Genomic DNA, 27875 nt, shown 5'->3' on the forward strand with positions numbered 1-27875 from the left:
ATCTTTAAAACTTTATATTTTATTTAGAAAATATAGAAAGAAAAGCAATTTTGTTCATGTCAAATTCTAAACTAAAATACTGGATATAGCTTGTTATGTGTTCTTTTTCTCTTCAGTGCTCATACAGCTGGAAATGCCCCACTGGTAATCCTGAATACAGTAGTGTATAGTTATTAATATTTCTCTGTCAGTTGAAGTGGGCTACATTTTACCTTTTGACGTAATGTTCTGTCAAGTCCTTCATGAATAGAAATAAGCAAGGAGCAGATGAGCCTTCTTCATGTGGGTACTGCTTTAGGTTTGAGGAACATCCTGCTGTGCCAGTAGTCGGGATTGTCAAAGGATCTGTCTCCGCTTACGGAATCTCCGATCTCAACTCCAGCTCGCACTTTTACATAAGGCTCAAAGCCAAACTGATGAGCCGTGGAGCCACTTGCCTCACCCTCGCCTCCTACCTGCATATTTTGGTACACTGTCGGTACAGGCTTAATGGCGGGGAGGCAGTCCATGTCCTCGTACTCATAAGTATCGTCCTCATCCCTATCCTGGATCTTTAGCTGCCTGTTTTCCTGAAGAGCTTTTCTCAGCTTTGGCTGTCTGTTAGTGTAATGATAATTACTGTCTTCCACGTACTCTTCTTCCTCCTCCTTCTCTTCCTCTTCTGCCATTCCAACAAATGTGGGAGGAGGCGGAGGGTCATGTGCCGGAGGGTCTTCGTCCTTCTCACTACACCTGATATCCATGTATTCATATTTAACCTCTTCAGAACCAAGCTGTTCTGAGATGTGGTTATTCCTGATGGATGTTGTGACATCGCCCAAGCTCGCCGTCACTTGCGATGATAGAGAGGACGTTCGCTTCTTGTTGGCCTTGAGCCGGTGGCCATTGTCTTTGAGGTGGCTGTTGATTCGGGACGAGAGGTTCGTATGCTTGGTCATGTGCTCGTATTTGTCGTCGTTCAGGTTGCACAAAAGCCCGGATGAGTACGACTTGCCTATCCTGTCGGGAATAACTCGAGATGGACACAGCAGGGTTTCTGGCGAAAAAAAGAGGTACAGTTTTTCAATTTGTCACAATCACTAGATTCAATAAAATCATCTATCCGTTTGCTATACTACTTGTACCTAGCCGACCGCAGGGCACATATAGACAAACAATCAATCATTCACACCTGTAGACAATTTAGAGTCTGGTGCACATGTGTTTGGAATGCGGGAGACAGACAGTGTACCCGGTGGAAACCCACTTTAGCACGGGGAGAACTTGCAAAATCCACATAGGAAGGCCGGAGGCAGGATTCAAAACCCAAACCTCAGAACTGAGGCAGATGTGTTAGCCACTCGTCCACCATGCTTCCACAAATTCAACCAGTCCTTCAAAATGATATTTAAAAAATCTATTTGATAATGAATTTGGCAAAATCCCTTTTACTTTTACTACACTACTGCAGTATACAAATATATAACCTTTCTCTGGGCTGTCTCCAGGCAGCACATAACCGTTTTGGTCCTCTTCATCCATCTCTGGGGATGGCGTCTCAGGCGGCCCACCAGAGAAGCTGTCTCTTTGGGACATGTAGGCGCTGTCCTGCCGATGACGCCCACGCTTCGGGCTCCCAGCCAGAGACAAGTCCTCGATCATCTCCAGCTCAGTGGCTGTGCCGCAACCCTCAGAACTCTCGGACACAGTGCGAGCGGAGTTGAGTCGAGAACGTGACTGCCATGGAGCCTGAAATATTGTGGACAATCCAATATTAGAAGGTAATTTTTATTGTGTAGTTTGTGGATGATAATTCTATACTTAATTTGGTACAACTTCATAATTTGAAGCGAAACTATGAGATATGTATCCAAAATCTTTGCTTACAAAGATAATAATGCTAAATTTTGACACTATACTCAGGTATTTGAAGACCTAGGTAAGTTTTGCTTTTCCTAAATACATTAAATATGTTTGAAGGTAAGTGCTGAAAACGTGCAAAGACAGAACAATACAGTACTGAATTGTTGAGATTTTTATTAAAACTCTTTTTCACCAGCACAGATTTTGTGGGCAGGGTTAAAAACTAACCCTGTGACAAAAGCGGGCTGGGGGCATAGTCTGGCATGAGTCCACTCCCGCACTATATAAACACCAATCGCCCCTATTCCATGCAGTGGCCATTCGGTGGCACTTCCTTATTCATAATAATGTGAGCCAGTTCTACCTGTATAGCATGCAGTTAGCCATCAAACTATGCCTACAACTTGAAAAAAATACATCTTCCCTGAAGTGCAATGTGTTTTGTGTTATTTGGGCTAAAGTTTATCTGCCGTGGTGTGACCCACCCGCATGGCGCGTAGTGAGGCAGCGGCAAAGCCGACACGATCTGCCACCCCGGCGACCCCTTGCCAGCCCACCAGCGGCTAGAGTAGCCGCCTGAAGTTTGGCGTAAAGGCATTAGGGCCGTCAGCCTCACAGTTGCCGACGGCGACGTCGCGGATCGATGAGGAGAGAAAAAAAATCGTCCACGGGGACGACGGTCCATTGCACCGATGTGGCTGCATATGGTGCACCCTTCAGGAGCCAGGGCTGTGCGATTTTGAATGAATTTTGAACTGCCAGCTGAATTTTAACAGAGGCAAACAGGAAAATTCTCCCGCCGTTGGAATCAGAGGCTGCCTGGCCGCCACAGGATGCCTCTCTGTGGCTTCATGAATGTAGGCAATGTGCATCGCTGTAAATTCTCCTCTCCTGGCTTAGCAGCCACATATTTGATTGACAGCTAAAAGTTACACGGGGCAAAGTTTTCAGCGCATTCAGCTACATGCCTACAGTATCTGCAAGCTGAGAGAATATATCAGTTCTTGACCATTTTGAAACCTGATTTAACATACTTTGCAATTTTTTTTATTCATTCAAATTTGTCTGGCTTGTTAACAATACTATTTTCTGTGGTGTGTCAAATTTACAAGACCTTTTTTGAATCACTTACCTGGGTCCTTAAACTGACAGGCAGAACAATGAAATGCTCTTCCACTAGATGGCAGAAGGTTCACTAAACCTGTGTAGCCAACTGTTGCCATTCATACAAGAGAACAAGTCATGGCTTCCTGTGAGTGCGTTCAATGAAACAGGTGCAGATTTCACACTGAGTAATAACATTTGTGAGTACAGTGGACCCCCCCCCCCCCCCCCCCCCCCACTCTTCACAGGGGATAGGGACCAAGCCCGACCACAAATAGCGAAAATGCGCTCAATAATGGTTAGGAAACACTGGATAGTCATTGATTTCATAATAGAGGGTTTATCCAGTGTAGCGGTAGAAGACAAATAATTGGGCTCAACACAAATGCTCATACCTGTCCTGGGTTGTCTACACCTGCTGTCATTGGCAGATAACCAGCACCGCCTGGTGTACTCAGAACCACCTTAACAGACACAAGTTGAATTTAGATACAGGAAGTTACATTCAAATATATCCAAGGTGTTTGAAAAGTCACTGTGCCTTTATATTTTTATTAAAGGACATGTTTGAATGTAGACTACAGGAGGTACATTGAATTATATTTAAACGTGTGTTTAGAAAAATATAAGTGCACAGTGACTTTCCGAACCGCCTGTATTTTAAAAACAGACATCAATTACTCTGTGAGAATCAAGCCTGGAGAGGCCGTTGAGGCTCCTAGACTTAATGGGAGATAGGTAATGGGAGGGTTGGTGGAGGTTATCCATTGATACTTCCTCCACCTGGTCCTCCAGCTCAAAGTCAAGATCTTCCAGGTCATCCAGTTCTGCACTACGTTGGGCAAACTCATCAGGAGGCCCGTCAGGCTGGCTGCAGTCCTCCTGTTGACAGTATATAAATATATTAACACATAAATAACACAAACAAAATGTGTACTTTTACTGACTCTCCTGAAACAGACAATATGTTGTCTTACCTTTATCACCAGATAGCGAGGAGGATCTCTTGCCATTCTTGTAAATTCATTGGCGAGCTCTTTGAATGTGGGACGGACATTCTCATCAATCATCCAGCCTGTAAGGAGTTTGTTGTTGTCACATTTCACAACATAAAATCCAATTCAATCCAACCCGAGTCAGCTCTTGATTAGGTTATAATTCTGAGTAGAAGCAAACGTTAAAGCTCATAAACTCACACTTGACCATGACCATGTAGACATCAATAGTGCAAATAGGCGGCTGGGACAGTCGCTCGCCCTTTTCCAGCAGATCGGGAACTTCCTGCGGCCGCATATTTGAGTAGGGCTCTGTACCATGTGACATCATCTCCCATATTGTAACTCCTACCAAAGAATGAGAGCGATTTAATGTGGTATCAAAAAGCACAGCACAAGGTTGCTCCCATCAACATTTAACATATACTGTAGGAAAGAGAAGAATATATTTTCGGCAATGGAACATTTCTCCCACTCTCAAATGGAAATGGTAAAATCCTGTCCATTAATTCCAATTGTTTTTCGTCATTCTCCATAATCTAGAACAGCAGTGGGCAAAATATTGATTTAAATATTTTATGCCATTAAATAATTTCTTTTTGTACAGAATAAAATATTTATTCTAAATATTTAACATTTTAAATGTTATTTAATATATTTTATTAATTATAATCAATGTTGGCCTGCGTTGTGATTTTAGAAGATTTAACTCAGAGTTAACTGTTAGCAGGCAATTTGTGTCATCTGCTCATTCTTGTCAGAGTGCACACTGCTGAATGTAGAATCTGCTAAACACCACAAGTAAATATGTATGGACAAGGAGATGAGCCCTGACTTTTTTTTAACAGTTAAACATTGGCAGATATTTGCACAGCGTGATCGACTCAGATTTGCATAATCCTGCAGTACAAAAAAATAAACAAACATATGGCGATAAAAACGTAACTCACCATAACTCCAGACATCACTTTGATGAGTGTATCTGCAAAACAGGATGCTCTCTAAGGCCATCCACTTGATTGGTGTCTAAAGACATATTTAAAGTTTTCAATTAAAATACACATTCAGTCTGTCCATCCCTCCATTTTCTACACCGCTTATCCTCACTAGGGTAGCGGGTATGCTGGAGCCTATCCCAGCTATCTTTGGGCGTGGGGCAGGGTACACCCTGAACTGGTCGCCAGCCAATCGCAGGGCACATATAAACAAACAACCATTTGCCATCACGTTCATACCTACGGGCAATGTAGAGTCTTCGATTAACCTACCATGCATATTTTTGGGATGTACGGGGCTATTCATCGTTATTTGACTGAAAGTCAATGTTTCAGCCAGTATACGAACCTTGACTCCATTGTAAAAGTACTTCTTGTCATCGGGGTACAGTAGGTCGGCAATGCCGTAGTCAGAGATCTGGGCGGTGTAGTTATTCTTCAACAGCACATTTCTGGCAGCCAGGTTCCTATGGACCATCCTGTTCTCCTCCAGGTAATACATACCCTGAGCAGAGTAGAATACAGTGAATTGAATACACCACCCTGCCTATTCTTGTATAGAGAAGTGTTGCTCGGTCAAGTTATTTTACCTTAGCAATCTGCACACACCAATTGAGGAGCCTCTGTGGACTGAGCTTGTTCTTGTTGTTCTTGACGTGCTCCAGCAGGGAGCCATGGTTGTTGAGCTCGCTGATGAGCTGCAGGTTGGCGCCGGGACAGATACCGAGGATCTTGACTACATTGGTGTGGTCCAAACTTCCCATCACCATCATGTGCTGCAGTCGACATTGAGAATTGTTATAATAGCATATTTTTACATTTGCGATTTTAATTTTTTTTTCTTTACGTCTAAGGTGAAATTAAGTATTTCCTCTTGAAAAAAAAACGTCTTTTTCTCTCATGTATATAAACATGATCCTTAATAGATTAGCAATTTACCACCATAAAATGAGCCGTCAAACCGCATGGCTCAGCTGCTCCAAACGTTTCCATCGAACAGCAACACTGCACCCACTCCATCTCTCTCGTGCTCTTTTCTCACGTTAAGTTGGACAGGTGAAGCAAGGCAACCTCGGCAAAATATTTACAACTTGAACCTACATACAGTACCTCAAGTCAAAGCTTTCCAACATAAATAAATATGTGCTTTTGCAATGAATAAATGGGCTTTTGGCAATGTTCAGCACGATTGAGTCCATGATTGCCTTCCATCAGGCTCCTGTCTTGTCAACATCCATCCATCCATCCATTTTCTGTGCCGCTTATCTTCACTAGGGTCTCGGATGTGCTGGAGCCTATCCCAGCTATCCTCGGGCGAGAGGCGGGGTACACCCTGAACTGGTCGCCAGCCACCCCGGTCCTCAGAACTGTGAGACAGACGCGCTAACCAGTCGCCCAGCGTGCCGCCCACTTTGAGCTACAGGGGCGGCTAAATAATTGATTTTTAAAAAATCAAAAGAAATAAGCAGTAGTAAATAGAGATGTCTTCTCACATCTGTCACTTCGAAGAATGTCTGCCGTCCAGTGCGATCATGAATTGTTTTTATGGCAACTGGAAGCTTCACTGTGTCTCCTTCAGGGATCCAAATGCCCTGTGAAATGCAAATAGGTTTTAGCGTGCTTTAAATCGAGGCACAAATGTGTTGAATAATGTTCTTCGCATTGACGTAATCTTCATTACCTTATGAACTGATCCAAACACACCATTAGCCAGCAGCTTGATCTTACGCAGGTCGGTGGGCTTCAGGATCCGAGCGTGGACTTTGGGCCCCTTCTCGCTGGGATCCAGTGGCTCAAAACTCTGAGTGCACACAAAGCATATTTTAAATCTAGAAAGACATAGCTGGCCACATAGATGACCACAATGTAGCCCACTAGACGTCCTCCAAAATGAACAAAAAAACCTCTGAAATAAATATTTAAGAATTATTTACAGGTACAGTACTTGCAAACAGTGAGGGATATTTAGATTTTGGGTGTAATTTCTGGCTAAGCATAAAATGCAAATGTGCAAACTTTCCAAATATGTCCACGTGTAGGACTTTTTCTGTGACTCTTCCAGTCTGCAATTCTTTTGCAATCTTCTGATGGCACTCGAAGCTCAGCAGTCCTTCTGAGGACATCCTGTTTGAAGCTTTGCAATGGCAAGGTACTGTTGATCAATTCTTGTCTTGGTTTCATGATGTTAAAATGTGAACAGTATGATATTAAATCCCAATTCTAACTGAACCAGGAAATGTATTGTTCCATTCATGGATCAAACACACCTATTGAAAATGTTGCTCCTCAGTTCCTTATTTCGAGAACAGTAAAAAAGTACTGAAACATTGAAGAGTTGCACGTGCATTCAAACATTTAGAGAATGTCAAAATAAGTTCACCTGTAAAAGTTATAATGCATTTTTGGTTCATCCTGAAATTCTGCCCCAAAGCTCAAAATCCCTAACTTTTTGTGAGTGATGTATCATTTTTGGCCAATGTTTAGATATGAAATACTGTTTCAAACACAAAATTTGAACATGATCCATCTGCAGCGACAGATGGATGACAATAAATCCAAAATATTTCCGGACACTCGTATAATAAACACACAGCAAAAGAACATACCCATTAACTAACCCAGACTAAATACTCACCTCTCCATTGGCCATGTATCTCCTCATAGCTCGTTTGTGGCGGATGGCGAGGCCTCGGCGGTACAAAACGCTCAGTACAAAAGCAGAGAAGCTGGCAAACAGAAGGGCAATAACTCCCAGTACGATGCCCGTGGTTGCTTGTCTAGAGACCAAAAAAAGGAGAGAGAAAGACATTTCACATTGCTAAAAAATTATGCGTGAGCGCAAATGATGCAGAATGAGAGGAGAATCCTACCCAGAAATGTATCTGGAAGACCCAATACAGCCTCCAATTCCCGGACCAAAGCACCTAGGGAGAAATCACATTTCAGGTAAATACAGAAAAACACATAGAGTTCACACAGTCCTAGGTTTGCCTTACCCTTGGGTACAGTTGATGTGACACGGTTCACAGCGGCCTTGCTTGTTTGGGTATTTAAAGATGACCCCCTCGCCTCCCATCACACCCTCAGGACACAAGGAGACACAATGTGGGCCGTCCTGCCGGTTGGCACACGCTACACACTCATCTGCTCCCTGTACACGTATGAAAAACTGTTATCCTCTGTGCACCCCTGCGCTTGCGTAGGTTTTCTACGGGAGCTCCAGATTCCTCCCACGTTCCCAAAACATTTTTATTATCTATTCTATTTATGTCTACGATTTGCGCAAATCACCTTTGCCATTTGTCATTAAAGCTAAGGAGTTTTTTATTGTTCCTCCAACCGATTTATTTTACACCTGTATGACCATTAAAAAGGTCAAAATGTAACTGTAAATAATACCTTTAGTTTTTAAGAAGACTTATTTAAGGTGACAGCTTTTTCTTTTGTAGCTACTGAATTATTTCTCATGTTAAACCACCAGGGGGAAGTAAAGTGCATTACGCAAGATCAGTGGTTCTCAAGCATTTCACACCAAGTACGACCTAAAAAAATACATATCTCTTCAAGTATCACCATCGTGACCTCCATGAAAATATAGTAGTGTAGTAGACTTCATCAAAAATAAGACAAAGGTTTTATTCCTAAAACACACTCACTTAAGCCACTGTAACATTATACACAGTTGGAACAATAACATTACTTAAATATAGGAAAAGTTCAAATTATTCAATCAAAATAAAAATTCGACCTAAACAGTTCTTAAAGAGTAACTGCAAATAGATAGTACTTAAAGGTTAAAAACAACTGAAATGTACTTAACAAATGTAGTGTACTGGACTAAAAAAACAAAACCAAAAAAAAACTGTTTTAGCCAGGGTAACATAATGCACATTTTGAAAATTGAATTCAGTGATTATTTCTTGTGCCAACAGAAGGAGCCAGGGTACCACACTTTGAGATTTTCTCACTTAGAATCAGAGAACATTATTACCGGGCCTGTGCAGGTCTCCTTTCCCTCCTGTACTTTACACTCGGGGTGGCAGGGCATACATTCTCCTAATGGATCAGCAAACTCTCGTCTCTCCCTACATGGGGATGAAAATAATCTTTCAAAATGTTGACACAAACTGCAGATAAACCAATGTTGGGTCAGCAGGACCACGGCAAACGAGAATGAGAACTGACCCTGTCAAGAACATGCACTCTGGCACACAAGTGCCTCCTCTGCTGTACTTCTTGCAGGAGAGACACTGATCCGGGCCTGGACCCCAGCAGCCATCCGAGGAGCACAGTTGGTCACACACGTGGCCTAGCTCAACTTTACAGAAACGCAAACAGACATAATATGTCAATGAAACTGTTTTGTGTGCCAATGGGGTGAATTTAGGAGATTCCAAACAAGGCCAAAGTTCTGTCACATTTGATTTTTAAAATGAGGCAGATGTGCCAATTGTACGAGGTACATAAAACAAACAAATATAAGTTCACATTTAATAAAATGTGTATGAAAATTATCTAAAACAGTGTGTTAGAATAAAATTGCATTATATTACTATCAATTAGCCAATTATTTGAAAACCAAATACAAAGTTGTAATATTTAAATGTAAATGTATATATTTTACTAATATTTTTACATTTTATTATTTTACAATGCTTAATTAAATAGATGATCACTATGGCGACTCCTGATGGGACATGCCAAAAGTCACAACAACAGCAATAAAATAATTAAAACATGAATACTTATAATATACTTATAATACCATGTAAATATAAATGTACAAAACTTGTAAAATACTTCCAAAAAAAATTTCATAATTCCTCATTCTTAAAGTGTTATTAACCAATTGTTTAATAAAATAAATACAAAATTGGTCAAATTTATATAAAAATTATCTAGTTTGCTATTATTATATTTTATTATTCACAATAAATTAATAAACCAATCAATCAATGAGAAAAATGTATTGATTGATTGATTGAGTGAGTGAGTGAGTGAGTTAGTTAGTGGGTGAGTGAGTGAGTGAGTGAGTGAGTGAGTGAGTGAGTGAGTGAGTTGTGATTAATTAATTGAGTTTTTTTTTTTTTTTTTTTCGAAAATGGTGGACAGAAAACATGGAAATTACAAATCGACAATATAACATCCCATACTGAAACAACATGTACTGTCTGTCTGAAAAGGATTAATAAGTTAAAATAAATTTAAAAATGAATAAATACATTTTAATTAAACACTTTTAGGATAAAAAGCACAGCGAAATTCATCCATCCATCCATTTTCTGCACCGCTTATCCTCACTAGGGTTGCGGGTGTGCTGGAGCCTGTCCCAGCTATCTTCGGGCGAGAGGCGCGGTGCACCCTGAACTCGTCACCAGCCAATCGCAGGGCACATGTAAGCAAACAACCATTCACACTCACATTCACACCTATGAGCAATTTAGAGTTTTCAATTTCCTACCAAGCATGTTTTTGGGATGTGGGAGGAAACTGGAGTACCCGGAGAAAACCCACGCAGGCACGGGGAGAACATGCAATCTCCACACAGGCAAGGCCGGGATTTGAACCCCGGTTCTCAGAACTGTGAGGCAGATGTGCTAACCAGTCTCCACCGTGCCGCCAACAGCTAAATTAATACAACAAATATTATAGGACTGTTAATAACGTAAATGGTGACCTGGGTTTAAAGACCATAGCGGGGCGTACGTGGCCCGTGGGCCATACTTTGCCCACGCCTGATCCAAACCAACTCACCGCACTCATTTCTTGGCCGGTTCTCCTTAATGTCAATGTACTTCTGGCGTCGCTGCGGGCGTGAACTGCTGCTCAAGATGCGTGTCCAGTTGACCGTGTGGTGGTAGCACAGCTTCTTGTTTCCTGTGATGTAGACGCTTCCGTCATTTATTCTTTGCAGCGAGCGTAAGCCCAGAGAGGTCAAGGATGGGATCTTCATCACCAGCATAGAGTAGCCCCTGAAAAATAATGGCAACGTAATGTGATGGGAAAACACTGCAAGATTTGATGATTGTGAGGCCAAATGATTGACACCGGAGATAACATGCAAAAAATAAAACAGAGGCACCCACCACCAATTTAAAGTTCCAAATAAGATTAAGTGGCAGAAAAAGGTGGGCACATGAAAATATTACTATACCTTCTAGAGCTCACTCCTCTAAATGGTTTTAAAGGGACAAAAAAAAGACAATGTGATCATTAAATTGAGCTTCATTTGATATTATTTCACACAGAGGGACTAAAAATACTGCTTAAAAAAAATCACCTATATAGTGTTCTGCCTTGAATGGTTTGCAGGTTGGAGAAGACGGATAGATCTGTCATGTTTTCAGGCCAGGACTGGATACTGAGGATGTCTGAAAAGGTTACAGTGTGTGTGTTCAGTGGTCAGACTGAACAAAATGAACACAGTTGCTGAAAAAGACCTGAAAAAACACACACCTGTAATCTCGCGCACCGTGTTGAAAATCTTCAGTTTTTCTGGAGCAAGGGCTGGGACATTGTTGTAATCGTCACTTTTATTGGCATGAAATACACAAAAATAAGTTGAAATCACGCAGATAGCAAGAACACAACCATTAACGCCAAGTCTTCTTACCCATGGATCCCAGTCACCAGGAAGTGAAGACTGCCTTGGATCTTTGTGCAGTTAATGAAACTGTCGATGTTAAGTGCATCCACAGTCTGTCGGTTCTGAGTTCCTGTACCGCGGCAAGCTGCAGAGAAGGATTTAAATTTAGGATTCCATTTTTAGGGAAATAATTCACTATATGGACTTAAAATAATGTAGCTTTACTCAACAGAACATTGGAAACAAAGGCACAACAAATGAAACCAAATTAACCAATCACAAAATGTTTGACTGGTGCACTGTCCTGTGTCATACTGAGAGCTGTTTCTAATATTTTGGTTACCTTAAAGGCAAAATATTACAAACAGTATGATGCAGTGCAGTTCTACCCTATCGCTACCATTAGCCACAAGCATTTTAAACCAGGACAGGGCAACCTTTTTGCTCAAGGGCCACATTTGATTTTTAAAACAGAAAGATGGGGCCAGGTCATTGGTAGGTAAGGTTAAGAAAGAAAAAAAGTTAAATGCAAATGTGAAACTTTATTTTAGTAATATTAACCAATGCAATTTGTTATTAATTATCATTAATGTAATGATAATTAATCATCTAAATATTTCATTATATACAAATGTAAAAACATTTATTTTACTCAGATTTTTGCATTTTATGTTAAAAATGTTTTAATAATAAAAAAAGTCATGCTCATTTTTATTGTATCTCATTCAATTTAATTATGCAACTAATTAATTAAATGTTAAATGTATGTATTTTTGTAACTAATATTTGTTATTATTTGCAATAAATCAATTAGCCAATTATTTAATATGATAAAGGAATCAAAAATACATGTTGAAAAATGTTAAATGTAATTTAAATCTAAATTGATAAGATTTAGGGGGAAATGACAAAATTATTGCAACAAATGGACTCGGTGGACCAGATGAACGAAAGGAGCACTGCTGTATATGAATGCCTTGGTGACACTGTCAATCACACGTGAGCATTATTATCCTAAAAAACACCTGATTTTGTCGTACAGCTCTTGTATTGGATGTGGTTTGGGATATTCAATACTGTAAGTATAACGCTACACTTTTGGATGTAAAATTCAAGCTTTTATTTATAGCAGAGTCATTTAAGTAAAACACCTAATGTACTATTAATGACATGAAGTATACCTTTAGGACAGAGCCCTCCACAGGGCTCACATCTTTTCACCCCATTTTTCTCCACCTCCATTTTATGTGTGGGACAATTGCTCACGCACGAGCTGCCATCCACCACAAAGTTTGCTATGAAAAAAATACATACAGTATGTTTAGGAGACACAAACAGCACTAAAGCAGTGCAAAGAGTACAGAATATGAACAATTATTGCTGTTCATAAAAGTTGATTGGACACACTAATGCTAACAAACAAAGTGGAATGAGGGTCTTCTGTATTCACTTGCTGGAGACACCTTTTATTCTAGAGGAGACTGAGGGCAGCAAGAAAACGGACTGCAGCAGTATGGTGGACACTGTGGCGTATACTTCTGCAGTGTTTAGAGCTAAGTTGACCAACGCAGAGATAGTGCAAAGCTGTGGAAAAGGGGCAAGTGGACTCACTGGGACACTGGGCCACACAGATGGAGCCATACTGGTACTTGGCATTGGGGTTGGGCTCCAGTTTGAACGTGTGCTTGTTGTAGATCACAGTCTGAGGACACTGAGGGACGCAGGAACCCGAGTTGTTGAAGTTCCTGCAAGCCTGAAAAATCCAACAGACAGGGATGTATTTTGTCATTTGGGGGCTTAAGGCAAACACAGTGATGGGCCCCTCCACATTTGTGTACTGCAAAGGTTTTGAATATTTAAATGTTTATTATCAACTAAAAAGTGTGAAATTCTCCTATTTCCTGAGCTAGATAAAGTCCTTAAAAACCTTCTTGAAGATTATTACCAAACAAGTGAGGTATCTCAACACTTACTGTAATTGATAAGAACAATAATCAACATTTAATATAGTTTACCATTTCAACAGCTTTCATACTGAGACAGTATTGTCACCTCGTTGATAAAAAGCATCACTTGTGTCCATCTCCACTTCATCTCCACTGCATCTTCCTCAGCTGACACTGACAGTAGCGCTACTGCTCTTGGCTCTTGATGTTGTAGGTTACGCACATTCTGTGTCACGGTACAAAAGGTTGAACCCTTTGCTTGTTTTGATAAAAACAGTTTTCCTGTCACCCTTTCATCTTCTCTGCTCCACTGAGATGGCTCCTCTTCATTTTTTACAACACACCAATAAATTTGTTTTGCTACTTACTACTCTCTTCCTGAATCAAGTGAGCATATGCGCAGTAAGAATATGCATGAGACGTGAGGGGGGAGCACTCAAAACAATCATGATGGATGAATCATTTTCATTTTTAAGCACATGAAATAAGGCAAAAAAAAAAAGAAAGAAAGAAAAAGGAGACTGAAAACTTTTTAAATTAGTTTCTATGAGAAGTTTCACAACCCCTGGAAATTTCAGCAATTGCCTGTGTTTGCTTAATGGTAAGTCCCCCCCTCAGTACAGTTGACAAAAAAAAAAAAGAAGGTATTGAAGCAACAATATTCAAAATTATATTTCTACTTTGTGGTAATGTAAATGTTTGACTAAGGCAAAAGTAATACTTTTGATTGAGATCAAATCCAAATTTAAGGTTTGAACTAAATCATAAATATAACTTGAGACAAACTTAAAGTATGCCTCTAACAAAATACAGTAATTTGCTTAAGTTGGTCCAAAGTGTAATTTTTTTCAGTCTATTGGTTTGACATTGTGATCTGAATATCACAGATACCAACCATCATGACTTACAAAGCAATCAGTATCGAAGGGTCCAGTGCAGCCTCCAGCACACTCATTGTGACAACAATCGCTAGGGTTCCTGCCAAAACAGCGGCCATTGCACTGCGGGGCGCACACCGTCTTGGTCACTGGAGCACATTTGAGACGACATGTCAATCAATCAACCGCCACACAGAGCAAAGTAAAGACACGCTGATGTCACTCACAGATCTGACACGTGTTGTTTCCGGGGCCCCAACATGGAACGTCCTCACATGCTTCACTGCAAGGCTCTAACACATACATTCATTTGTTATTATTAGAACATTCATGTTTTTATAATAGGAATGATCGCAACTTTATTGGATATAATACCGTCGCACAAAGTTGCAGATTAATTCCCTTAAAACATTGAAAGAGCATTATGTTACATTATTCTCATTGAGGCATGATAGAAAGTAAAATGGCTAATCAAAAAAAAATCATACATATAATAAGTGCCCTAAAAATGTATACGCACTTAAACTGCTGTTAGCGGAGTTGATGTTTCTGTCTTTCGAGATGAACCCTTTGGAATGAATAGCTTTGAACAAAGGGTATTCATCCCAAAATGCAGATGAAAACACAACTGAAGTACAAGTGTGTTTTAATAAATACTCTCTTCATAATCATCCAAATGTGTTTACATTTTGGGACACCCTGTACATAGACACATAAAACACAAAGTACACTAAACAAAAGATAATTGCTCTCTAATATATATTGATTTTCAACATTTAACAACTTGTAACAGTTTAAATTGACTGAAAGGCCTTTGTGAAATTTCACTTCCAAAATAATTAATCAAATTCCTCAGCACTCATATTCTAATGCCAGGTATTTATGATTAAAAAAAAACTAGACCACCACTAATGTGTCCTGTAACATGTACAAGCCAATTGATTTTTAAAAATCTTTAGGGGCTCTTATAACTTGGGAATTGGCTGTGTTAAGAATTAACCAATGACATTCAAATATTAAATGGGAGTCAGCACACACCTGCCACCATTTAATGTGCCTCTGATTAACCCCAAATAAAGTTTACTGTTCAGTCTTGAAATTATTTATCGCTGGCATTTGAACAGGGGTTTGTAGACTTATTATATCCACTGTAGCTGAAGTTAGTTTGGTTGGTTTAAAAAAAATATATATTTTTTTTGTTTGTTTTTTTCTTAAGCTGCTGCAGCCCTCTGGCACCCCCCAAGGAAAAAAAAAACACTGTTACTATCAACGAAAACTGCAGCACCATCTTTTCTGCAGGCTTAAGCAGATCATCTTATTTTTTTACCCTCATCACAAATCTACTAAACAGCAGATGAATGGATTTTGGTGTGTTTTCACTCACTTTCAGGTCCATTGTCCTCCAACACAATGGGCGCTGTCCCATCCTTCACGATGTCCAGCCAGATGACCTGTGGGGCATAGCTCAGGTACTTATTCTGGATGATCTTGACTCCGCCCTCCAGTATCTCTGTGAGTGGCAGACATTTCATGTAAATGATGAGACGCAAAAACTAGTCGCAACATGCTCATGACTCATCATATCTGTCTCAGACATGATTTGATATTGCAGCACAGGAAAACACACCATCATGGGCAAGAGCTCCTGTTTCACTGGCAGTTAAGAAGCTTACACGAGGCATTGCTGGGACCTCACCACATACACTACATGACACACACACACACACACACTACACACACACATACTGTTCAACGAGAGGTATGCTGAAGGCGTGGCAGTGTGGGAGCTCCAAGGAGCTGCCTCTTTTCTGCGCAGCCACCCACACTTAAACATACTATACTTTAACTGATATCCTCGAACATATACACTGTCTTAAAGACATAAACTCTTACAAATACTGTAGACGCTAACATATACAGGTGTATACATGTGTGTATGTATACACACATTGACTCAAATATATACTGTACACTCAAACATATACAGTAGACCTAAACACATACTAAAACATATACAGTACTCTTAACATACACACTGAAATATAAACTTAAAAATATACACTTTAACGTACAGTATATTATTAAACTCATCCACTAAAACATACACTATAAATACTGCATACACTGAAACATAAAATCTAATGTACAGTATACACTGGGGGGGGGAGTTCTTTGAATTTACTTAATTCAAACATGTACATCAGTTGGACATTATTGCACTAATATATATTATTTGTTCAATTTCAAGGAAAGGAGGGGAAAATACATCAGATTACCATATATACAGTTCACTGAAACATACGTAAACTGTAACACGTGTGTGATGAAGGCCATGCCATCAGGAGATCATTCTCGAAGAAATGTGTAGAAGAAATAACTGTTCCTGACGCTCCCACTTCCTTCAAACTGTATATATGTCCCATAGGTAACAGCAAAGCCACTTGCATGTATGTGTACCTGTGAGGTGTGTCAGGCCCAGTTCATGTAGGCCGCGCTGGCCGTCCTTCTGGTAGTTGACCATCACGGCCAAGGCGTACTGGTCCTCGTACAAGGTGGTGCCCCTGATGACACGAAGTTGGTCCAGCGGCAGGCGGCTGAACTCGTTGATGGCAAACAGGATGTAGCCTGTCACCTCCCTGATTGACTGCACAGAGATTTTATCAGACATATTTGTGCATTTGTTTGGCATTTGCACTCTGATGGACTCAAACAGTGAAGCATTCACCAACATTCTCTGGCCACAATATTAGGTACACATGCACGAACTCAAGCAGTGATGTTTAAAGTATGGCTTGGGGTCATTTGTGGCCTGTTTTATTTATTTTATTGGCCTGCAGTATATTCTAATAATATAATTTAAACAGACCTGCATCAAAAGGTTATGAAAAAAATTATATTGAAAGATAGCAGACTATTTCTTTTAATTAAAAATAAAAATGTAACAAAGGTTGACTGTTATGAGACATCTCACGTTTTTATTGAACACCATTTTTTAAATGTAAAAAGAAAGATTTTAGTTTAACTTGAATAGAAAGTAATTCTTAATTGAACAATTTCATTTAAAAAATGAACGTAGAAGAGGATATCATACTTTTTTTTAATTTAAGTTGAATGTTACAATTTATAAGTCACTGATGGTAGTAGTTGTACACTCGCCTGCCTCTGGTGCGGGCAGCGTGGGTTCAGTTCCCACTCAGTGACGGTATGAATGTGAGTGCGAATGGTTGTCCGTGTCTATATGTGCCCTGCGACTGACTGGTGACCAGTTCAGGGTGTAGTCCGCCTTTCCCCCGAAGTCAGCTAGGATAGGCTCCAGCGCCCCGTGACCCTAACCTGGATAAGCGGTGTTGAAAATGGATGGATGGATGGATGTTACAATTTAAAAAAATGTTTTGGACATCCCACTAATGCTTATAACTTTTTGCTTTGCCACCATTAACCCCAAGATGGTATTTTGACTCAAATTCTGTTTAACTACTTTGCATAATTTCCATCCATCCATCCATTTTCTGAGCCGCTTCTCCTCACTACGGTCGCGGGCTGCTGGAGCCTATCCCAGCTATCTTCGGGCGGGAGGCGGGGTACACCCTGAACCGGTCGCCAGCCAATCGCAGGGCACATAGAAACAAACAACCATTCGCACTCACATTCACATTCACACCTATGGGCAATTTAGAGTCCTCAATCAACCTACCACGCATGTTTTTGGAATGTGGGAGGAAACCGGAGTGCCCGGAGAAAACACTTTGCATAATTTGACGTACATTATATAAAATTGGTTTTTAGCATGTTTCATAAACACAAGGTGAAGTGGCCCTCATTGTTTTGTTTGGACATCCCTGGTCGAAAGATATCTAACGCAAGAGCTGTATCAATTATTCTACTTTTACAAAGATAAGCAGTATTGATTTAACAACATGGACATTATTGTGGTTGCAGTTTGTTGTACTACTGTGATTAGATTAGAATAAGAATTTTAAGCCTTAATCAACTCAGTTTGCTTGAGCTGGGCAAAATATTAGAGCCAGTAGGATGTAATTCAGTACAATAAAAGGTGACTGTAATGAGTAAAGGTACATTTATTGAAAAGTCGGTTTACATTTTCCAAAATAACATTTGTAATGTGGGGAGAGATAGTCATTATTTTCTACAAAGAAAGCTAATAATAATGATTAGCTATCTTTACAGATTGGCGCGGAGAAATCCAATGGTTCTACTGCCTTATAGTGGAGCATGTGCATCCATTTTGACTTAAGTTGAAGCGACTAAAAATAGTTCCTGGCTCTATCGGCTACCGCTATACTTTCTGACAGTGTCATTCACAACTAAGCCTTATTATGTTTGTAAATATAATTGTTTAGTGACGTAACTTTACGATGCAGTTGTACCTAATGCTGTCTCCAATGAGGTTTTTTCATTTTCAGTGGCTCACCTGCAGGAAAGAGAAGTCTCTGGTGTGCTCCATCATGGTGATCTCAAGGTTGCCCATGACGATCTCACAGCCAGTGTACCTCTCCCGCATCAAGTTGAACTGGATCTCGGAATTTCCCGTCGTGCTCAGAGCATTTTGGGTGCCGCTACAAACTACCACTGAGGGGAAATGATAAAGAATCAACACCATTTTTCTTTTTCAGTTTGTCACATCACAAAGGTCAAATTGGTCCATTCGTGGATCAAACACCTTGTGAATTTTTAGCTCCAGGTTAGAGAACAGAAAGTTGTACATACCATCAGCCTTTGAGAGCTTAGGCTTTGCAGTTTTTGTAAGCATAGCATTCCCTAGCCCATGGCTCACAATTGACATTGGAGCAACGCTGCAAAATTGTCGCCTAGCAAGAAGTTTTTCTGTGCCTGACTGCAGTTCACCGCTAGTTTGAGAAGCCTTATGGCCGTCACACTACTCCAACAAATGATTTTACACTATCGGTGGCACGTTTCTCAAAACAGGATCTGTTCTTGACAAACCACACAGCATAAGGCCTGCTTATATCACCAGTAATATACTAAACTCTTAGAGCAGGCGTTTACACAAAGCCAGAGGAAAGTCCAGAGGGCTGCACTGGAACTCAGAAACAACAGAAGCTCGATTCAGCGGATGCTTCGGAGAGTGATAAAACTTTCCCTGTGAAGACTTCGGGTTGTTGAACATCATAATCTTCTGCTCGAAGTCTTTCAACAACCTGAAGATCCTGTTTTGAGAAACTTGCCATGGATAGTGTTAATTGTACTACGCGTTGGAGCAGTGTGACGGCCCTAAGGCTTCTCAAACTTGCACTGAACTGCAATAAGGGACAGAAAAGCTTCTCGACAATTTTGTAACGCTGCTTCAATGTCAATTGGCAAGGCATGGGCAAGGAAATTATATGCTTACATAAATTGTGAATCCCAATCTGAGGTGCTTTGACATTATGTATGCCTAACTGACAACATGTGAAAAAAGGTATTCTAATAGTAGTAAGTCCAAATGAGACAAATAAGACCAGAAGTTGCATGCATGTACGGTATGAATGGATTTGCTGCAACAACGTCTGTATATACGTGGTGTGGCTCTTACAAGAAAACATTACACAAGTGCCTACACCAGTTGGACGGCAATATGTTCATGTGAATTAATGTGCTTGAGTAAAACAAGATTATACAGTGACACAGTGTGACATTGAAAACGGACAACCTAAAGGGGTACAACTTACGTTCACCCCCAATTTTCTGAAAAATAGATGCCTTAAATGTCAAACAAAACTTGGAGCTCCAACTAGCATTATGCATGATGTCAGTCAATCTGAAACCTTTTCTCGCTGAATATAGAAAATATTCAACTCGCAAGTGTGGCTTGCTTTTTCTTTGTCTTTTTATGTTTTTCTATGATTCCACCACATCAGGCTACCAGTAATGGAAAGGAGGAACAGGATATTCAACTTATTGTAATTTGGGGAAATGTTTTGGCTGCTCAGTACAATATATGAGCAGTACAATAATATAAAGTATATATCCATTACATACACAGTTTTTCCTAGCAGGTGCTAATGTAAATAACATCACTTTGCAAGCACATTTCTTTTTGTGTTCCATTAAGTGTCAGTCAGGCATCTTGAATAGGTGTGTAGTTTTACTTTATTTTTAGTTTAATTTTACTGTCTCGTTAACTTATCTTTTTACAACAGAATTCTTCAAATGTGACCTAAAACAATGACTGTACAGTTAACAAAGGTTTTATGATTTGTACAGTTTGAGCCTGTATTTGTTCACTTTACATTATTTCCTAAAAATTGTTTTGAAATATGAATGACTTGGTGGCAAGAGTTATATAAACACTAATGGATCACACTGGGCTAATTATTAGTCTCCAAGGTGACTGTAAAGGTAGAAATCTTTTAAAGCAGGAAAAAACCTCCAGGCATGAGTTTACAATACGTTAAGCAACACATGTACAAATGTTGATACTCAGAAACACATTCCATTAGGGTCAAAACTGAGGAACACAGAAATAAAGAGACTACTATAATGATTATTCATGTGAGCAATGGACGTGCCGTACATGTTCATAAAGGTGTGATAAGAGTCCATTTATTATTATTGTATTTTCCCACAACATGGGGTTGTCACGGACTGACGTGGTACCAGATATATTTTTCCATCCTGCCACATCAGTAAACAATAGGACTTTTCCCAAGAAATGTGTTAGCCAATATGTTTAATGTCTTAATAAGAACAAACAGACGATTGCTCTCGGGAGCCACATTGTATTATTTTAAATGTTTAGTTTCATTGTGTAAGTTCAGAAGTGATATCTTGACATGTTTGTTACCATCACATCAGGATATGAGTTCGCAAATGAAGGAGAGCTATGCTGTAGGAAAAATGGTAAAATTAACCAGATTCTGTGATTGTTCAGTGAACATAGAAGTGACACCAAATGTCAGATTGTGTTCGCTGTGATGACTTAATTCTTCTGGAAAGCATTACTTATTAAATTGTATGAAATTTAAGTTACATCAGTTTATCGGTGGACTGAACACAACTTCAAGTGCGTGTTGTGAAACGCTCAAAAACACCTACATGCAAATGTGTGCTGTTCAGAATGCACAGCAGACAGAAAAGGGTGACAGACTGATAGAGGTAGCAAATGTACTCACACGAGGAGTAGAAAGTACAGATTTCTGTTTTTAAAAGTAGGGAGTGTAATGGAAAATGTCATGGTATAACCTATTTCAATGTGTTACTGTACCTTCAAGAGTGAATTGCAACACTTGGGACAAATTATTCAAGACTGACACCAGTTCATCTGATCAAGAACAGTAGCAAAAGATAGAGGTGTTAAATGGGCTTGGCATTTTCTCTTTGAGGACCCTCTAATCATATTGTTTTCTGTCTGACCAATTGTCTGTGTCTTCCTGCATTATGTGTATTGGTCTGTGCCAATTACACAGAGGGAGGTATGAAAATCAATGTTGGAAACTATCTCTTGCCCATCCACTTTCGAGATACTGCATGTCTTAATGTCGGATTGTTTGACCTCTTATTTAAAATGTGCAAGTTACTTTGTCTTCAATTTTGTATTTCAAGTATTCTCGTTAAGTATCTTTCTTCCACAACAGAAGTAAAAGTAAAAAGTTGTCAGAAAAATATATACTCAAGTAAAGATACCATAGATAGATATGGTAAATATCGTGAAAACAGTGACAAAGTATTTGTACTTCATTACTTCCCACCATTGAAAGCTGATGTTGATGCAGGTGTACAGTAGTAGCAGCAGCGTGGCAGAAAACTGCAATGAGCGCCGTGCAAACAATGCACAAGCTGCGACTGGAGGAGGCTGAGAATGTTAGCAGGCTGAGTGGGTTTTCTATCAAAGGACGACTTTCAGCGCTGGCAGATGGATAGCGGGCAAGAAAAAAAAAGGAATGGGGCAGAGGGATTAGAGTCAACATACACACAGATAAACAATGGCCTCCTTTTTGAAAGATGGAAAAATTGTAGCGCATCAGTGTCGCACAGCCAACCTCTGTGCATCCACGCTGACGCTTGACTCTGAGTTGGACTATTCCATCACTGACCGTAGTATGGACGGCCTTCAAAAAGGGATCATTGTCCTCAGATCTGCACTGTAACCAAACACAACGCGGGAGGAAAACAAGACACGAAGCAGATCAGGTTTACGCGTTGTCGTTACCAAGATTTCAGTTTTGAAAAAAAAGCAGGGAGGAGGAGGTAATGACAGCGCGGGTAAAGCGCTTGAAACAATGAGCGAAGTAAACAGAAACTTGGCACAGAGCAGCCAGAGATTACTGCACGACGAGCAAGCTCACATGCATAGACACCTGAAACCACCGTGCGCACAAACAAATAGAAATTGTTAGTGTTGTTCAAGACTTCTCATTACAGCAGGTCAATTAATGCTGACAGTGGGAGTTGCACAACTTCACAAACTTTGGCAACAGCAGTTTGCTTAATCACTCTTGACACGAAATAACTTAGTCTGTGCTTCATTTAAAACCTCCAAATAAACACAATTTAACAAAATAAATATTTAACCAGGTGTCCTGGTGTCACAAAAGATACGTATAAACCCTAACGACTAACCTCATATGTGATGCATTCTGAAACATGAACATACCATTTTAACTATCAAGCAACAAAGCAACTTTGTAGATAGAATTCCTCTCACATGTTTGTTGCTCGACAGTGTCCATGTGATTTTGGGCAAGAGACGGGGTACAGCCTGGAATGGTTGCCAGCCAATCACAGGGCAGAATTAGACAAATAACTGTCCACACTCACAGTCACACCTATGGACTATTCGGTCTTCAATTAACCTACAACCTAGAGCGTGCAAACTCAACACGGGCAGCTGAGATTTGAACCCCAAACCGCGCTGCCCATAATTTATACACATTAAAGCAATTTAATGTGTATAAAAGCAAAGGACTTTTTTTTTACACCTCAGCAATATTTGCTGGATCTGCTGGGGCACTGCCGGAATACCGTGATGACTGAAAACCATATAAATTTACAGAATAATCACCTCATCATGGTATTACATAAACACATTCTCCTTCCCCTGTATTTGTTATTGCTGTTTTGCATATTTATCTTTAACATGGAAAATAGTGGCATTCTGATATTTTGGTATGCAGTTACAACAGTTGTTCAAGTTAAAGTGAAGGGAAAAAACAAAACAATTTTGGAACAAATTTTCTGCCAAAATTAAAACAACAAATCCATTTAGCAAGAAACATGAGGTGGACACACTTTATTTGCTTTAGTGGACCACATAAAAGGGTGCCATGCCTTGAATTTGACACCTGTGCACTAAGGAGCATTCAGTTCAGTACACTCCAGGCTGATTTGTTTGCGTAGTGGTATGGCAGATCATGATAGGAGCGTGTGTACCTCGCCAGTCATTTCAACAATGCAATTTACAAATCCCAACGTCTGTAAATCCTCTCTCCTTCGTAACCCACTGCATTTGGTAAAAGGCGCTTTTGTTTTCCTCCCATTCTGTATGGTCCGTAAGCAGCACACAAAGCCCCAGAGGTCGTGTTCAAAGAAAAGCGAGGCTTTATTCCTCCGACAAACTAGCCCATGAGAAGAGTCTTGTCAAGAAACAAATCACCTAATCATCAAAACAAAGCACATTGCGTATTCTTATTGCCACGCAGCACATGCAAACTTGAAATATGATAAATGGCACCATACAGTGCCAAAAGGGCTTTACAAAGCCTCACATTCACCCATTCACACACCAATGGGCAGCTGCTGTCATGCAAGGCACTGCCAGGCCCACTGGGAGCAAATTAGGGGATAGTGTCTTGTCCAAGGACACTTCGACAGCAGATAGTTGGAGCCGGGATGCAAACCGGCAGCCGTTCGGCCACTGGGCGACCCGCTTGACCAACTGACCTACAGCAGCCAAAAATATCACAGTCGTGCTTGACCTTGCGCCAACTTAATTCAAACGCCCAATTAAATTATTATTCTTTCATGTGTACTGTTTTGTTGATCAGGAAGATGGGTCTATCATTAGCGACGCGTGGAATCTCAAGCATGGAACAATTACGTAACTGCACCTATCTAATTGCACTACATTATTAATTGGAATGACACGCGAATACAAGGTGCTAATTTCAGGCAGTTGTACATTGCATTCCCATTGGAACACGGAAGTCACACATTTCCACCACTCCCACACTGTCCCCAGCCACCATTTGATGAACTAGTACACTCTGTCATACAGTATCTTTCCATCCGTTTTCTATAGCGATTGTCATCACTAGGGTTGCAGGTCAGCTGAACCAAATCTCAGCTGACTTTTGGCGAGACATACGCTGGTGGTCTGCCAATCACAGGGCACATATAGACAAAAAAACATTCACACCTACGAACCATTTACAGTCTTCGATTAACCTAATCTGGAGAAAACCCAGGCCGAAGCCGAGATTCAGACCCAGAACCTCAGAATTGTGAGGCATGCCTGCTAACCACTAGACGACCATGATGTCATAAAGCAAGACACGACAAACTGTGCCATCCTGTTGCCACATTGGTACACAGATTTGTCTTTCCGCAATTATAAAACAATACAAAAGCTCTTTCACAACAGGCCTGTTTACTGCGCAGTAAATTCCAGTTTTACAACAGGCCAGTAGAGCAGTGGCCTAAATGACATTAACCCATCCAGCCATCCATCCATCCATCCATCCATTTTCTGTACCGCTGTATCCTCACAAGGGTCGCGGGCGTGCTGGAGCCTATCCAAGCTATCTTCGGGCGAGAGGCAGGGTGCACCCTGAACGGGTCGCCAGCCAATCGCAGGGCACATATAAACAAACAACCATTTGCGCTCACATTCACACCTATGGGAAATTTAGAGTCTTCAATCAACCTACCATGCATGTTTTTGGGATGTGGGGGGGAACCGGAAAACCCACGCAGGCACAGGGAGAAAATTCCAACTCCACACAGGTGGGGCCGGGATTTGAACCCTGGTCCTCTGAACTGTGAGGCAGTTGTGCTCACCAGTCGTGTACCGTCCCGCCTTGATATTAACCCCTCAGATTTATTTAAATTCTGTTCCTCTGTTGTTGTTGTTGTTTTTTTAACATAACGTGTGGTCACATGCAAATGTTGTTGTTGTTCCTTGTCATTTGAACATCAGCTGTCATAGATTGATAATGTGATTATGATGATTGTTTTGACCACATTATTTATTTCTTATCCCAGGCGCCACCGGTGTCTGAAGCAGCAGGTGACAGAAACAAGTAGGTGGGTTCAAAGTTCATACAGTCCCTCTTAGATTTAAATCACAACAACGCTTGCAGTGGCGTTGATGTGATGCGTGTACATCCTCTGGGTTAATACATACTGTATTATTTTCATGCAAAATTGCCTCCTCTGACTGCAGGAGTGATGACATTTTTTTCTTTGTCTTGAAATATATCGGTTGTCGTTTTTTGTTTTTTTACATTTTATCATATAATTATATCCATGGTGTTTTAGTTATAATTTCAAAATTGTAATTAAATATTAATATCATTGATAATGATGAGTAATAAGTAACTAACAATTATACATTGATGATCTAATGTATAATGCAATATCTATTTACATACACCAATATATACATAAATATATAAATAATAATAATAATATAAATAAAAGATGATCAATATAAAAATACAATAATATTAAATTTGTTCAAAGTCTATTTTTGTTGCATACTGTAGATATACTGTAGCTATCTACCCATCTAGCTAGCTAACTAGCTATCTAGCTATCTATCTAGCTATCAATTTATCTAGGTTTATCTATTTTACCTGGCCTATTCTTCAACTTGATGTGCAAATGAATGAAGTTAATTACAATATGGTTTCATTCCTAAGGTGTCAAACTAAAAAAGAAATAAAAAAAGAGAGTGAGACTCTGCTGTGTGTTTTTAGAGTGTGTTGAAATGAGTTGAGCAATTCTATGCGAGTTCCAGAACCTTGAAAGAGTGACAGGTGAGATAAGCGTCGCCCCACATAGTTGTGGGAGAGGTGCAGGTGACTCATCGCAAACAGGTTTGAACTTTGTAGAGCAGGTTGTGATTGTGTGGCAGGACAGGTGTTTTTTTCTTCTTTTTTTTCCCTACATCACAGGACGAAGCAAAAATAAGTCGAAAACTTGGTGATCTGCTTAACATCTGTGTGTGTGTGTGTGTGTGTGTGTGTGTGTGTGTGAGACCTTACCTCCTTGTGTCTGAGCACTGCAGAGTTGCAGCACTAAGCAGGGCAGCAACAGCAGGACATAGCGCACCTGTTGGCCCTTCTTCACAAGTGTGGTCATCCTCATTCAAAACGTCACGCTGTTCCGAAGCAGGATTACCATCCCATGAAGAAAAGGGCCCAAAATTCCATTTAGAGTAGCAATGGTAGTAGATCCAGTCCTAGTCGTGCCGTGTCCAGCTCATAGTATGAAGTTGAAATGAACCCAGCAGTGATTGGAGCGTCGCTGGGGGCCAATCAGAGACCGGAGCGCCTTTTTTCTCGCTTGCTCTGATTTAAATGGGAGGGACCAGTGTGAACAGAGCACACAGACACACATTCATGCACACAACAGGTTGAAAAATTGGAACCCTTATAAACAGCTTGGATTACAGGAATTGCATTAAAAGTCGAGCATTTGCATGTTGTTGTGCATCAAAAGCTATTGTAGTAATTCATTTTTATTCATTTGATTCAAGTTTGTTATTATAATTATTGCCTTCCACTTGTCACAACCTTATACTACAGTAGGAAATTTGAAAATGTTAACACTCGAAAATTATAATAAGAAATTTTTCCTATTTTCAATTTTCATACTTACAATCCTGTCTCCGACCTTCTTGTGAGGAGTTTGCATGAGTTTTCTCTGGGTAATCGGGCTACCTCCCACATTGCAAAAACATGTTTGTTAGGTTAATTGAAGACTAAATGAGGTGTGAATGTGAGTGTGAATGGTTGTTTGTTTATATGGGACCTGCAATTACCTAGCAACCTGTCCAGGGTGGACCCCGCTTCTCGCCCTAAGTCACCTAGGTTCAAGCTCACCTGTGACCTAAGTACTGAATAGAAAATGGATGGATGATACTTGCAATAATAATACATTATACCAATTTATTATACACATACCCATACTGCAGTGAGTAATTTACCTTATTTGGTTTAATTTATTAGGGTTCTTGCTCAACCATCTGTCTCATCATCAGTGGATTTAATGAGAGTCACTTCTACATCGCTTCAGGAATGTTGAACCTGTTATCATCTACAGTTTTACACAGACATAAACAACAAGCCTAACTCAATATCACAAATCTTAAAGTGGTGTACGTAGGCTGACCTAAGAAGCTGGGACTGTACCATTTTTTTTTATTCAGGAGCAGGGGAATCCTTCCATCACTTCCATCATGACTCAAACAAGAAAATACTTCTTAAAAAAAAAAAATTGTGAAGCCCTGTATTTTTGTCGGTCTGTGAGCCCTGTCATGGGTAAGCACAGTACGCACATACCGATTT

The 27875-nt window shown here is 40.2% G+C and overlaps 1 protein-coding gene across 1 annotated transcript; it reads right to left on the minus strand.

The window, feature by feature from the left end:
• Positions 1-26884, minus strand: erbb3a (erb-b2 receptor tyrosine kinase 3a). The gene is made up of 29 exons (XM_061686982.1): positions 26571-26884; positions 18779-18936; positions 16804-16990; positions 15731-15856; positions 14574-14639; positions 14377-14495; positions 13134-13275; positions 12704-12817; positions 11550-11667; positions 11393-11466; positions 11217-11307; positions 11091-11108; positions 10691-10908; positions 9122-9254; positions 8928-9021; positions 7933-8087; positions 7807-7860; positions 7572-7713; positions 6618-6737; positions 6430-6528; positions 5527-5712; positions 5286-5441; positions 4892-4967; positions 4143-4289; positions 3924-4021; positions 3628-3828; positions 3342-3410; positions 1467-1728; positions 1-1036 (listed from the first exon to the last, which is right to left on the minus strand). The coding sequence occupies exons 1-29, from the start codon at positions 26671-26673 to the stop codon at positions 279-281; spliced, it is 4284 nt and encodes a 1427-aa protein (XP_061542966.1). The 5' UTR covers positions 26674-26884; the 3' UTR covers positions 1-278.
• Between the last annotated feature and the right edge of the window lie 991 nt (positions 26885-27875).

Source organism: Phycodurus eques, chromosome 10 (assembly GCF_024500275.1).
Source record: "Phycodurus eques isolate BA_2022a chromosome 10, UOR_Pequ_1.1, whole genome shotgun sequence".
Taxonomy (NCBI): domain Eukaryota; kingdom Metazoa; phylum Chordata; class Actinopteri; order Syngnathiformes; family Syngnathidae; genus Phycodurus; species Phycodurus eques.